This window comes from Lathyrus oleraceus, chromosome 6 (assembly GCF_024323335.1).
Source record: "Lathyrus oleraceus cultivar Zhongwan6 chromosome 6, CAAS_Psat_ZW6_1.0, whole genome shotgun sequence".
Lineage (NCBI taxonomy): Eukaryota > Viridiplantae > Streptophyta > Magnoliopsida > Fabales > Fabaceae > Lathyrus > Lathyrus oleraceus.
In genome coordinates, this window is record NC_066584.1 from 119964537 (window position 1) to 119978794 (window position 14258).

General features: G+C 36.4%; 1 protein-coding gene and 1 non-coding gene across 2 annotated transcripts; both read right to left on the reverse strand.

The window, feature by feature from the left end:
• Positions 1 to 330: 330 nt before the first annotated feature.
• Positions 331 to 7019, reverse strand: LOC127092719 (uncharacterized). The gene is made up of 9 exons (XM_051031603.1): positions 6696 to 7019; positions 5673 to 5870; positions 5413 to 5535; positions 5001 to 5038; positions 4740 to 4908; positions 1427 to 4213; positions 1222 to 1344; positions 935 to 1065; positions 331 to 788 (listed from the first exon to the last, which is right to left on the reverse strand). Exons 1-9 carry the CDS (start codon positions 6774 to 6776, stop codon positions 551 to 553), a joined length of 3888 nt encoding a protein of 1295 aa, XP_050887560.1. The 5' UTR covers positions 6777 to 7019; the 3' UTR covers positions 331 to 550.
• Positions 7020 to 12583: 5564 nt separating this feature from the next.
• LOC127099152 (small nucleolar RNA R71) lies at positions 12584 to 12690 on the reverse strand. The gene has a single exon (XR_007793695.1). It is a non-coding gene; the product is annotated as a small nucleolar RNA R71 (small nucleolar RNA).
• Positions 12691 to 14258: the final 1568 nt, after the last annotated feature.

The window sequence follows — 14258 nt, forward strand, 5'->3', positions numbered from 1 at the left end:
GATACTTTAAATTTGAGAGCATATGCTAAGGATTTGATTGTCCTTGCACAAATTCTATTGTGAATAATAAGGAAGAAGATTGATAAAGATGGTTGGAAGATGAATAGGTTATTATTAATTTAAAAAATTGTGAATTGTAAGTCATGTGTCATTTTGCATGTCACGCCAACATTATTAACCGCGTTAAATCACATAAGTTTGTTTTACAGCAATTTAGAGAGATGCGAACCAATTTGACGAATTCCTATTTTGAAAATTGAAAACATGTAATAGGTCCATGAAAGATACTAAAGAAAAGTGTATATAATAGAGCTACCATCGACCGCGAGATAATCATAATATCACTTTCTGCGTTAAATTCTACCTTCAAAAATTCTGATATTTACAAGGGATCCTTATAGTTTCATTATTACTCCCTGATCCAATGATTCCTTTCAAAAGTATACTATACATCCTATTATAGATCGAAAACTCCGTGGCACTTTAAATTTGGATTTCAGGGAACCTAAGTTTGTCAGCATAAAAAATGATAACTAGATTGGTCATGGTTCTATGAGAGCCATCCTCTTTTGCTCTTGGCCACTTTGAGCTTCATTACAAGTTCTTCACGCTGAGATTCTACCTCTGCATATTTAAGGCTCATGTGGAAGTATCGATCCTGAATATCTCTCAACTCTTCCTCTAGCATTGATTTTGTACGTTCAAACTTCTCTCTAGTCACTAGTTCTTCTTCAGCCATTGATTTTACTGGCTCATTTGCTTGGTTGTTTCGCCCTTTAGGTGACGACCTACAGGATAAAAATACAAGAAATTTTATAGCCAGAATTTTCAAAAGCTGATTCCGTACTTATATATTTGTTAATGTTGTTGCTCCAAGCCTAGAAACCAATAGCAGAAACAAAATAAAAAGGCATGCATAATGTGTTCCTCTTACCTGTTAAGTTGAACTTCATATATGTCACTGGGTTCTTTTTCAAGTTCAGCCTCAAGCAATTGAGTCTTTGATAATGGTTCTACTTCAACCACATCAACACTTCCATCAAGAAGTCCGTGCTCATTTTCCACCTATGAAGATAAAGAAGACAAAACAAAAACATTTAATTTCCAATGCGAATGCAATTATTTGAAACTAACACTTTGGGTCACACAATTGAAGCACAAAAGATACTTTATAACATTTGACGAGATAAAATGCAATAAGACAGATTCAAAACATATCACCTCAGTCTGATGTTTACTGCTGTTATAAAGGTCCTGTTGATCTTTCAGGACTTCTCTGTCATTCTTTAAAGACGGCTTTTTCCTATTACTGCGAAGTTGATTGGTATTCTTAACCATAGAATTCTGATAAACCAAAGACATAAAATTATTAGTGTCATCACGATTCACAATGATATCATTTAAATAATGAAAAAAATGCACTAACTTTTGAGGCCTTCTGATCATCGTTAACTGGTTTCCTGTTTAACCTTGAAACTTGATTTCGCTTTTGTTCCTTGGTCAGTTTTAATTCTTCTTCAAGGGCCTGAACTTTTCTCTGTAACTCACTTTTTTCTTTGACACATCTTGTTTCTCTTGCATTCAAGTCATTCTCCAACTGCACAAGCCTTTCTTCAAGGGATGCTCTAGTTCTCTTGCAGTGCTCCAATTCTGACGTAGCCTTCTCCAAGCTTGATATCTTTCGTTCAAATGATAGACTCTCTGCTTTCAAATCTTCACAAAGTTCAGATTTCAAGCATAACGAGGATTGCAGCCTCTCTTTCTCGGTATTGGAAGCATTGAGCTCACTCTTGAGAGCCATGATCTCATTTTCAAATTGACATGTTTCCTGCAACTGAACTTTCAAATTTCTGGATTCATCCATGTGTTGCTGTCTTTCATTTTCAGTGACTATAAGTTTTGATTCAAGGGCATTTATAGTGGTTTTGAATTTCAGTTCTTTTGATTTGTAGTCCTCAACAAGCTTTGACAACTTTTCATGTTCATCCATCAGCGTTTCCATTTTAATTTTGAAATTGGCAAGCTCAGTTGTTAGGTTTTGCAACTTTTGTTCGTATTGAGACTGCACATTATTAACCTCAGCACGCAGTGTGGATACTTCAAGCGAAGCATTGGAAGCTACTCTTTCTTTTTCATCATAGGCTGCTGAAAGTTTCAATCTTAAATTCTCTATTTCTAGTTTAAGGTTCTGAATTTCCACCACCTTCTCAATTTGCATCTGATTCAATAAGCTTTGGCCCTGCTCCATGTGTTTCCTATTTTCATCCAAAATACCATGCAGCTCTGAAGTTAAATCCTTCTCTTTTGATGTAATATCTTCCAACATCAAATAAAATTTATTTTCTAGGACTCCCACTCTACCACAGCAATCAGAAAATCTTTCACCTGATTCCCTCAACCTATCTCCCATAATGGAGCAATACTCCTCTAACTCCAGCTTTTGCTCCCTCAAATATCCATTTAGCTTCTCAAATGAATTGCATTCTTCTTCAAGATTTTCAATGGTAATTTGTAACTGCTGATTTTCTTCTATGGAGGAATCCATCTCAGACTGCATCTCCATAATCTTCTTCTGTAGCTTTGCAGCTTGATTTCTAGTGCTCTCTAACTCTGATAATTGGGACTCTTGTTTGTTTGTCAAGTCACTCACTTGTGCTTCTAAAACAGAAATCCGCATTGACAGTTGTCCATTTTCTTGTTCTATATCTGATCTGTTGAGAGTCATTTCATGCGTTCTTTCTTTTATCCTGTCCTCAATGTGTTCCTCTAATTGAAGTTTCTCTTGTTCAAGATGATCCACCTTGTCTTCCAACTCACCCAGGTGCTTCTGAAGAACCCACATCTCATTTTCTTTACTTAATAAGCTAGCCTCAAGGTTTTCCATCTCAGATGTTTTATCATTACTAATCTTCTTGCCGTTTTCCTCCTGGAGCATATCTTCTGAATGGAATATTCGAAATAAATTGTTGCTTACTTCAGAGTCAGAGCTAGAAAACGATTGATCGTGGAGCATGTTTGACAATAGATCTTTGGATGCACCTCCATCTTTTGAATAGGCCTTTGCTTCTTTTAGCTTGAATAAAAGCTCAAGGTTTTCATTTGTCAGCTCATTGCAGTCCATCTCAAGTTCTTGAACTTTCTCTTTCAGTTCTTTGATTTGTTCCAAACCATCTGCATCAGGTACATCTCTGGACACAATCTCCATATTACAGGTTTCTGGGACAGATTCTAACAGCCTTGCTTTCAAACTTGAAATTTCCTTCTCTTTAGCAGATAACTTGCTTTCATATTCCATTTCAGTATCTGAAAGTGCTTTTTTGTTTTGAATCTTTGCTTGTTCAATGTCTTGAATTTTATCCTCCAATGCTTCTTCCAATTCTTGCACCTCAGCCATCAGATTTTTCTTTGACTCCTCCAGCTGTTCTATTTGTTGCATAAGGATCCTATTTCGTTCTTCTCTTAGCTGGAAAGATTTTTCCAGAGTACTGAGTTTTGATGGTAATGATGAAAGGCTTTCTATATCAAGTTTTTGCCGTTCTATGGTTTCTTCCAGCTCCTGGAGAAGAGAAACAAGCTCAACATTTGCTTCTTGGCTCTTCTTTAGTTGCAAAAGCAAGTTGGCATTGGATTCTTTCTGAAACACTAATTCATCTTTTAGAGCATTTTCAATTTCTGGAATGCATTCAATTTGAGATATTGAATCTTCCAAAGTTTTTTGTCTCACTATTGGATCTCCTAATGACAATGTTAACCGCTCAACTTCTTTTTTCGAACTATCACGTTCTACATATGCTGTTGAAAGTTCCATTTCCAGGCCTGTCATCTTTTTAGATTGACATGAGAATTCTGTTTTCAACATCTCCAAGTCCCCTAATAGCTTTCTGGCGTTCATTTCCCACATCTTTGCTTCTGCCCGTAGCTCTTCATTCGTGTCTTCTGTAACTTCAGGACTGTTGTTAGAACCATGAGTTGTCTTAAAAGATGATGTACCAATGTCTTGCATATTTTGGGAACTAAATGATGAACGATTTGACTGAGAAGTGTTATTAACTGGATAATCGCAATGGGATACACTTTTCTGGGAACTGGTTGAGTCTTTTCTTCCTGTTGGACTCTGCCCGTCACTGATGCATGGGGAGAAATTTCCCCTTCCTGTGGAATCCTCAGCTGAGTTATAGCTGTAATTTGATGCAGAACCAGAAAGACTTGTTGCCTGCAGCCAAGGTACACAGTATCAGTCTCATTGTTAGAACATCAACTAGAGAAAATAAAAATGCAAATGCAAACAATGGGCACGATATTTATTTAAGCAGTTCGCTAAAATGCGCCTACGTCGGCGACTACAAACCAGCTATAATTTCGTCTTATTTCTTGAATGGATTAGGATTTTAGTGTTACATTATATAAATATACTACAATCTATTACAAGAACACATCTTCCCCTCCCCCTACCCCTTTTATGAGACATTTGATATTTTACAATAATTTTAGTATTTAATGAACATTTTATGATATATCAAATGTCTTATGAAAAATGAAACTAAAAAAATCAGTTCAATTCTAATCATTTTAAATTAGATAGAATCCACTGGGATAGAACCACTGAATGATCAAGTAAAGCAATTCAATTAGTTATAGGCACAAAGAATAATTATTTACTAACATGTATGCATGGGCAGAAATTTAGAGCAATATGTGCAAATAGAACACTGATGATAGGGAAAATGTTCCAATTTTACCTTAGTCTCAACTTCTCCTGGCGATAAGCTAGAGTCCACGTCATCAACGGAGGAAGATGTAACACTCTGTACATATGAACAATCAGATCCATTTGACTTGACAGACACTTCATGACTATTTTCATTCATAGCCTTCAAATGAGAATTTTCTTTGCTTGATTCTTGATCCCTGAAAATTTGTAAGAGGTCAATATTTTATATAGTAGTACTAGTAGACATTATTCATTACAATAATATTAAATACTACCCTTCAATACAAACCTGGGTTTTGTTCTTGGTGTAAGGCACTGCATTGTTACCTGCGAAATGCATAACCACAGAATTTCAAACTTTAAGTTCAATGACATTTTGTAGCATCACAATTCCTACCTAAATACATGTTTTTATCTATCTATCTGAGAGAACCTTATCAAGTGAAATGGAAATGTCACACTAGCATAATTCAATTAAGTAAAGTAAATATGGGAAGAAGACCACTCTATATGTTTTTAAGCATCAAATATTTAATTTTTCAATTCAATTTTAGTCAGCAATATATTCGATTTTCCCTCAAATTAACAGAAAACAACTTGAAATCAAATCCAAAATGACACAAATAGGAGTCACAGGAGAAATGCCTTTTTACTTTGTGCAGTCAAGTACAAATAAGATATAGTTGAATAGTCTGACTCACATTCAAAACTGTCCCATGGTTGCACTTATTTAGAGGGATTGAAAGTGGAACAGCAGCATCTGAATTCACATAGCTGGTCATACTGATTGTGGCCTCTCCCAGGATACCAGATCTTAATGATCCCTGTTAAATGGTATTATTGATTTAGTGCTTCAGAAAAACTTATTAATAATCCAAACAGAATAATTTCAAAGTTCAAACAGAATTATTTATTTAGTGCAATACATAAGTACATGGAGCAGAAACAATAATAGCAGTACCATTGCAACAATAAGCTTGAAGAGACAATCATCAGTTTCCTTGGACGACTTATCTCTTGAAACCCATATAGATTCTGATAAAGTATCAGACCACTGACAAATTCCATTACGGACTGCAACTTTGCTTGTCTTTGCAAGTGTTTTACCATTTTCCACAGATACAACAGAAACAAACAACTTGTCCCACCCCTTTGGTACCTGCTAACATTAGAATTCAATTAGCATTTGCTATTTGCACAACCAGCACTTTCTTATTTGAATTCATCTAGTAACATAATAAGCACTTGTGACACTTTTTGGGAAACCTTATGGAAAGAGTTTATGATATGTCTCGAAGCTATTTTCACCTTATTTCTAAAAGCTCTCCACAATAGCTTATGAAAACAACTTATATAGCTTATATGAAAATAGTTTGACCTTATCTTTTATTATAAAAATAGCTTATGTAAAAGCACTTAAATAAGAAGTGATTATGCTATAATTACTTAATTAAGCTGTATATCTAAACATGGAGATAATCTTTCACTTAAGTCATTTTATGATTTAGTTCTTTTCTACATTCCTCTGAAAAATGTTGTGTCTGTGTCGGTGTCAATATCTGAAACCGATATCGATACTTGTGATTACGTTTAATTTATTCACTTTTTCAAATTATGTGAGTGTCGATATCATGTTTTTGGTTTTGTGCTTCATCAAATCAAAACAGAAACCTCAATGCTAATGCAGCAATTCATAGCAAAACACCATGGTTCTAACCTTCAATTTTATAAAAGTTAAATTCAAATCACTTCAAAACTCAATGTAAACCGCAATTCTCTCTAATTTCCAAATTATCATGGCGTTTCATATATCATAATTCATAACAGTCTCTCTTATTTCCAAATTAGAATCTTAAATGTTCATCACGATAAACAATTCTGATTAAGCAAAGCATAAATTAGAAACTAAACTAGTAACATTAAACTGAAACAACTAAGAACAAGACGAAATCAAAATCGGAAAAAAAGTGAAAGACAAAGCAACCTGAAGCGCCTTTAGATTCGAAATTCTGAACTCAATTCTGTCACCTAGTTTCCCATTCCTATGCTTATGAAGCTTAAACATTCTCTTTCTTTCTAGAAACTTGCTCTTCACAATTCACAGTTCACAATCACGTTCATATGAAAACGCTTGGCGCTGGTTCTTTCCTAATGACGTTGGCGATTTTAATCATCTTCTCCGTAACCACCATCACCAACTGTTTGAAGAAAAAGAGCGTTAGCTAAGTGGTCATTGTAACGAAAGGTGTTATTTTATTGTTACTTCAAACCATAGCGGGAGCCAAAAATAACAACCCCAATTAAATGAAGCACACAATTCTATATTCTTTTTTATTTATTTTTATATTTATTTACATTCAATTTACAAAATTTAATTTTTCTTGCGCGAATAATATACATACGTAACAATAACAACAATAGAGTGTTTATCTTTAACTCATTTTTATTTATTTTTAAATGGGAAATTCTTATACGCTGACGTGTCAATTGGTGGTTGGTTAAGAATATGAAAGTTGTTACTTTCAGGATGGGAGCGGTTGTAGGTTATTACTGACTGCAACCACCAACGCAAAAGCAATAGAGAACAAAATGAACAGCCTGTTTTGTTTGTGAATAATTGTGGAGTAAGATAATTTTATAAGTTTTAAGTTAGAACAAGAATGTGTGTATATTTGGATATTGATACGAAAACGGGATATTCTAAACTTCAATAATGGATTATGAAAGAGACTTTGCATTGACAATATCGTGATTTCTTGTGTGGTATATTCAATTGGGAACTTTGTTTATTTTTATTTTTTTATATCGTGATTTTTTGTGTGGTATATTCAATTGGGAACTTCGTTTATTTTTATATTTTTAGAAAATATTTTTATGTATATAAAGCCTGTCTAGTAATATAAAAAAAATAGTTTTTAACTTTTAACTTTTCAGTTTATGTTAATGAAAAAGTTGTTGGAAATTCACCACAATCTATGGAGAATTTTTATCAATTTTGATGAACAAGATTGTTATCTACCACGCAATGACAATGAAAAAAAAAGAATGATTGAGAAAGAAAGAGAAAAAGATTGGAGAAGAAGAAGAATACTTTATGCAGAGTTTTCTCTCTACTCACAACTTGTGGAAAAAAAATTTATTCACTTTGCAACTACAAAATTTTGTGAATACAATGTTATGACTTTTCACTTTTTAGAATAGGGGTTACTCCCTCTATTTATAGATCTAGGTTAACTTACTCCCTAAGGAAAAGCGCAAAACTATAAAAGACCAAAATAGTTAACACTACTAAAATTAGGCCTAAGTCGAAATCCTGTGTGAAGCAACATGCTTCGACACTTCGACACACTAATACAACTCGACACACTAGGTGATTCGACACTTCCTTGCTTCTGTCGAGCAACCTGTTTTGGCACAAGGAATTATAATTCAACACACCATATAATTCATTGTGTCTAAGTTATTTACATTCATCATAGCTCTTAGTCTTTTGAGCACTTCGACATGCACTCCCATCGTCATGATGTCTACAATCTAATTTTCAGTTCTGCAGTGTTCCAAATTCATCTTCCCATCTGTTACTTGCTCTCGAAGATAATGGAACCTCATTTCGATGTGCTTGCTTTGACCGTGTGCTATCAGACTCTTCGTCAGATTGATAGATGACATGTTGTCAATCTTCATGATAATTGCTCCATGACTCTTCGCTGTTATCTCTTCGACCAGATTCATCATCCATGTTACTTGACATGCACAAAGGGAAACAACTATGTATTCTGCTTCGCACGACGATAATGCCACTACTGGCTCCTTTCTCGAACTCCAAGCAACTAGTGCATCACCTAGCATAAACATATAACCAGTTGTGGATTTTCGATCCTTAGCATCACTACACCAACTTGAGTCGGTGTATCCCACTAATTTGCACTATTTTCCTTCATCGGATGCAGAAAACAAAATGCCATAGTCGAAAGTTCCTTTCAGATACTTAGTATCCTCTTCGCCGCTGCTAGATGTGATACCTTTGGCTTTTGCATGAATCTACTCACCATACCTACATTGTATGATAAGCTAGGCCTTATGTGACAAAGGTATCGAAGTGACCCAATAAAGTCTTCTATATTGGGTTGGGTCGACGTCATCTTCATCTAAATCTTTTGACAGTTATAATCTGGGCTCAACTGGAGTCGAAGTTAGGTTGCAATCTTGCATCTCAAATCTCTTGAGTATTTCGCATGCATACATTCTTTGATACATCATTAAATATCTACCACTCTTGTAGAATTCGATGCCAAGGAAATATAAAATGTCACCCGGATCTAACATTTCGAATTCCTTATTGAGATCACCTTTGAAGTCTTCGATCTCCTTCTTGCAACTACCTGTTATCAACAAGTCATCGACATAAAGACATATATAAGCAATTCACTCTTGCTTCTTCCTACATATACTCCATGTTAATTTTTGCACTTTACAAATTCCTTCTCCCTTAAAAAGCCATATATCTTCATGTTCCAAGCTCTTGGAGCTTATTTAAGTATGTACAGGCCTTTATGCCAGCATGTACACCTTTCTTTCTTCGCCTTGTTTCACAAACTCAGCTGGTTGTGCAACATAAACTTCTCCTTCTAAGGGGTCATTCAGGAATGCACATTTCACATCCATCTGAAATATAAGCCAGATGTTCATATTTACTAGACCAACAGCCAACTTGATTGTTTCGATCCTAGCAACAGGTGTAAAAACTTTGTCAAAGTCGATTCCTTCTTTCTGAAGAAATCCTTTCGCCACAAGTCTCATCTTGTGTCGAGTCACTTATCCTTTTGGATTCAAGTTCATCTTATATACCCAGTTCGCATCGATTGCCTTCTTGTCTTGGGGAAATTCGACAAGTGACCAAGTGGTGTTGACTTCATTGACTTCAGTTCTTCGTTCATTGCTTTCACCCACTTCAAATCTTTCAATGCCTCGGTTGCATTAACTGGTTCGACATCTGCGTAGAAAGCATAGTGTACCAGATCACATTATTTATTGACCATATCATCTGATGTAATCACACGTTCTTGCAACCTTGCAGGCACGTGTCTTGTTCTTTGAGATCTGCTTGGGCCTGCTTCACCTGTGACTTCTTGTCGAACTTCTCTTTCGACTTCACTAGTTGGTTCATCACATACGATTCTCACTGAATCCTTCTTAACATTCTCAGTTCAATCCCATTTCTTAAGCTCATCTATGATCACGTCCCTGCTGATCACCACTTGCTTGTTCATTGGGTCGAACAACTTGTATCCTCTAGTCGAATGGTATCCTATCAGGATCATCTGACTCGACTTGTCATCAAGTTTTCTTCTCAACTAATTTGGCACATGTCTATGTGTTATAGATCCAAATACCTTCAAATGACTCAAGCTAGGCTTGACACTAGACCAACATTCTTCTGGCGTGATTCCTTCTAGCTTCTTCGTCAGACATCTATTCAGGATATATGTTGCAGTCGACACAACATTTCCCCATAATTCTTTAGGTAGATGCTTGCCTTTCAACATACTTCTCACCATATTCATGATGGTTCTATTCTTCCTTTCTACGACTCCATTCTGTTATGGAGTGTAGGGTGGCACCACCTCATGCACAATCCCCTCTTTCAAACATAATGCGTTGAAGTCTTTCGATACATATTCTTCACCACTATGACATTGAAATTCACCGTATTTTTGACTCCGATTTCGCATGCATTTTAGTTGTTTTATTATTATTTTGTTATGTTATTACTATGTTTTTCTTTGTTTTCAGGTTTTCAGTCTAATCGGAGCCCCGATCGAGAAAAGGAGTGAAAACGAGCTAAAAACCCTAAAAATCAGCATTTTGCACTTGTGGCTCCCACTGTGGCTGGCGCCATGGGTCCAGCCATAACGTGTCCTAGCTCAACTTCCCTCAACTGCCACATCTCCCACTATCTCCACTTGGGCGCCACAATTTACCCTTGTGGCGGGCGCCATGGTGGTGTGGCGGGCGCCACAAGAAGAAAGTTTTTCCCTCCCAATTTCAAACTGAAGGGCATCCTTGTCATTTCCATTATTTTCCTTGCCTATAAATAGAGACTCGTTTTCATTTGTTTCATCATCCAAACTTAGAGAAAACTTAGTTTCAATTAGGCATATATTCAGTATTTTAAAAGTGGTAATCGCTTCACATTGGGGTGTTGCCACAATTGCGTAATCGAGTCTGTGGTCGAGTCTGTAATTGAGTTTGTAATCGAGTTTGGAGTACTTTGGAAGGAAGTTAATCCTGCCGCCATTTTCATTTCCGTTTCGCATTTTATTCAACCCTCCGATTGGAGCAGGTTTTTATTACTTTGCCTTTATCTACTTTACTTTCCCGCACTGTCTTTACTTTATTTATTCCCGCACTCGCACTACTTTCATTTATTTCCCACACTGTCTTTACTTTATTTATTTCCCGCACTCGCACTACTTTTATTTATTTCTCGCACTCGCACTACTTTTATTTAAGTTAAAATGCACCTTTACTTTACCATGTCTAGCTAAACCTATAAAGGTTAGAATGTAAGGACCGTAATTAAACTGATAATCCGTACAATTATTCGTAGAAACACTTAAGGGCTATTTTGACTTTCAACTTAAGTTTTCCCGCACTTAATTTCCGTTGGGTAAGATCGAAAGCCGTCCAACGTCTTTTTAAACTTAGTTGTTTTTTAACTATTTCAAAAACAACGAAAGCGCTTTGTTTAGTTCATTAGGAGTTTTTAACTTAAGAAGAAAAGTGATTTTAAAACTATTTTCGGACGCGTTTATAAGTTTAGAGTCTGGTTCGTGAGAACCTCTTTTGGTTAAGAAATCCAGGTTAAAATACTTTTCAACTTAGTCAAGATACTATATTTCTTAAAAATAGGTTTACTACTCTAACGTAATGCGCGCCTTTTTATAAGTGACAATAAGAGGGTTTGATTAGGGAGTACAACTCGGTTCTGAATACGCGAAAGCGACAGTTCCCGTTAAATTCGTTCTTTTCAAAGTAGAAAACACTGCCCATAAGTAATTCTGTTAGCAAGTACTTGGATTATTAATTGATTATGTGAATTACATTTGAACCTGTCTTTATTAATTGAATTTTATTTAACACTTTATTTTTCATTGTACACTCTAAAAACCCCTATTTCGATTACCTTAGATAAGCACCATAACAATAGATAACGATAGATTGACACTTGGTCTTTGTAGATTCGACAATCTTTTATATTACTCTGACGCGTTCGTATACTTGCAAAAGCACGCATCAAGTTTTTGGCGCCGTTGCCGGGGATCAATTTCGTCAAATTTCGTACCCTGTTGTTATATCGTTTAGACTTAGGTTATTACCCGCCGGTCAATGCGAAGAACTCGCAGCACCGGAATCTTAGTATACCCCCTGGCGGAACCTGAACGTTACGCTCGCGCATGTTTGTTCTTCCATAGAATTAGAAGAGCTATGGCCGAAGATCAAAACCAAAGACCTCTTAAGGACTTCTCCCAACCATCCAACGAAGAAACTAGTTCTAGTATAGTAAACCCAACCATCCCAGCTAATAATTTCAAACTTAAACCCTCCCTATTGCAACTAGTGCAACAAAGACAATTCGCAGGTCTCGCTACTGAGAACCCAAACCAACATTTAAAAATCTTTCTCCAATTAGCAGATACTTTTAAAACCAATGGAGCTTCTCCTGAGGCAATCCGTTTAAGATTATTCCCTTTTTCCCTCAGAGATAAAGCCCTATCTTGGTTAGATTCCCTTCCACCCAATTCCATTACGACTTGGGATAACCTTAGAAAAGTATTCCTTGCTAGATACTTTCCCCCAAGTAAGACTGTCGTTCTTCGAAACCATATAACTAGATTTACCCAAAACCAAGGAGAATCTCTGTTCGAAGCCTGGGAGAGATATAAGGAGCTGTTAAGAGCATGCCCACATCATGGTTTAAAAAATGGTTAATCATTCATACCTTCTATAATGGACTTCACTTTAAGACTAAGATGACCATCGACGCTGCCGCAGGCGGTGCACTGATGAACAAACCTTATCCTGAAGCTAGTGCCCTCATCGAAGATATGGCTCAAAACCATCAATCATGGGGAGTTGAACGAGAAACAGTTGAGAAGAAAGAAGCCCAAGGAGGAGTACATGAATTAAGCTCTATAGACATGATGCAAGCTAAAATGGACGCATTAGCCCTTAAGGTCGAGCATATGTGCATAAACCCGAATACTGCAGCCACGGTTTTGTCGGATTGTGAGATATGTGGAACCAAAGGACACCAATCTGTAGAATGCAGTCTATTAAACAAAACCAACTCTGAGCAAGTGAACTACACCCAAGGGAACCCATATTCGAATACCTATAACCCTAGATAGAGGAATCAGCCGAACTTCTCCTATAAGAACAATAACCCTACCCAAAATAATGTACCTCCGAGACAATCAGGTTACCGAGCCCCAAGATCAAATCAACCTATGTAACCTGTACCACCAAAGCCGAGTCTTGAGAAAATTATGGAAAATTTTATCATTGCTCAAACCCAACAAAACAAAGAGTTCATGAACCAAAACATTCACGTTAATGAACTGATTACCCAGTTAGGAACCAAGGTTGACCAAATAGTTACTCATACCAAGATGCTTGAAACCCAAATCTCTCAGGTAGCTTTAAACCAAGCCCCCCAGACTACACCTGGAGGACAGTTCCCTGGACAACCTCAACAGAATCCGAGAGGGCAAGCCAATGCCATTACCCTATGAAGTGGGAACGCTTATGATGAGCCACCAAACCCAAGAATGAGTGAACCCGAAACTTCTAAGGAATATACAACACCCACTTATGAAGTAAAGGAACTAGAGGAATCTGAAAACCAGGAAAGTCAAGAAAAAGGAGAAGAACCTAAAGATAAAACTTATATACCACCCCCGCCATATAAACCACCGATACCATATCCGCAAAGACTTAAGCAAACCCTAATCAATAACCAGTATCAAAAATTTATTAAGGTCATAGAAAAACTTCACGTAGAAATCCCTTTCACATAAGCCATCACTCAAATACCTTCTTATGCAAAATTTCTCAAAGACATCCTTACCAACAAACGTAGACTCGACGATCTGAAACCCTTGGAATGCAATTCTATTTCCGAGAATAAGTTAGCCAAAAAAGATAAAGATCCTGGAAATTTCTCCATTCCTTGTCTTTTGGGTAGTCATGTCATCGAAAAAGCTTTTCTAGACTTAGGAGCTACTGTGAGCTTAATGCCTTTAGCGGTTTGTGAGAGGTTAAACTTAGGAGAATTATAACCTACTAAGATGTCGCTTCAGTTAGCCGATAGATCTGTTAAGTATCCGATAGGCATTTTAGAAGATGTCCCTGTTAGGATAGGTCAGTTATTTATCCCTACTGATTTTGTTGTCATGGACATCAAAGAGGATAATGATATATCAATCCTTCTAGGTAGACCATTCTTATCAACTGCAGGAGCCATAATAGATGTCAAGAGAGGAAA

Bases quoted from the DNA above. Each gene is read 5' to 3' on its own strand.
- LOC127092719 (XM_051031603.1), bottom strand. From the start codon at position 6,776: ATGTTTAAGCTTCATAAGCATAGGAATGGGAAACTAGGTGACAGAATT. The intron at 5,536-5,672 runs GTACTGCTATTA...ACCATTTAACAG, and splicing joins TCAAGCTTATTGTTGCAATG to GGATCATTAAGATCTGGTAT. The intron at 1,345-1,426 runs GTTAGTGCATTT...TTGGTTTATCAG, and splicing joins ATGATCAGAAGGCCTCAAAA to AATTCTATGGTTAAGAATAC.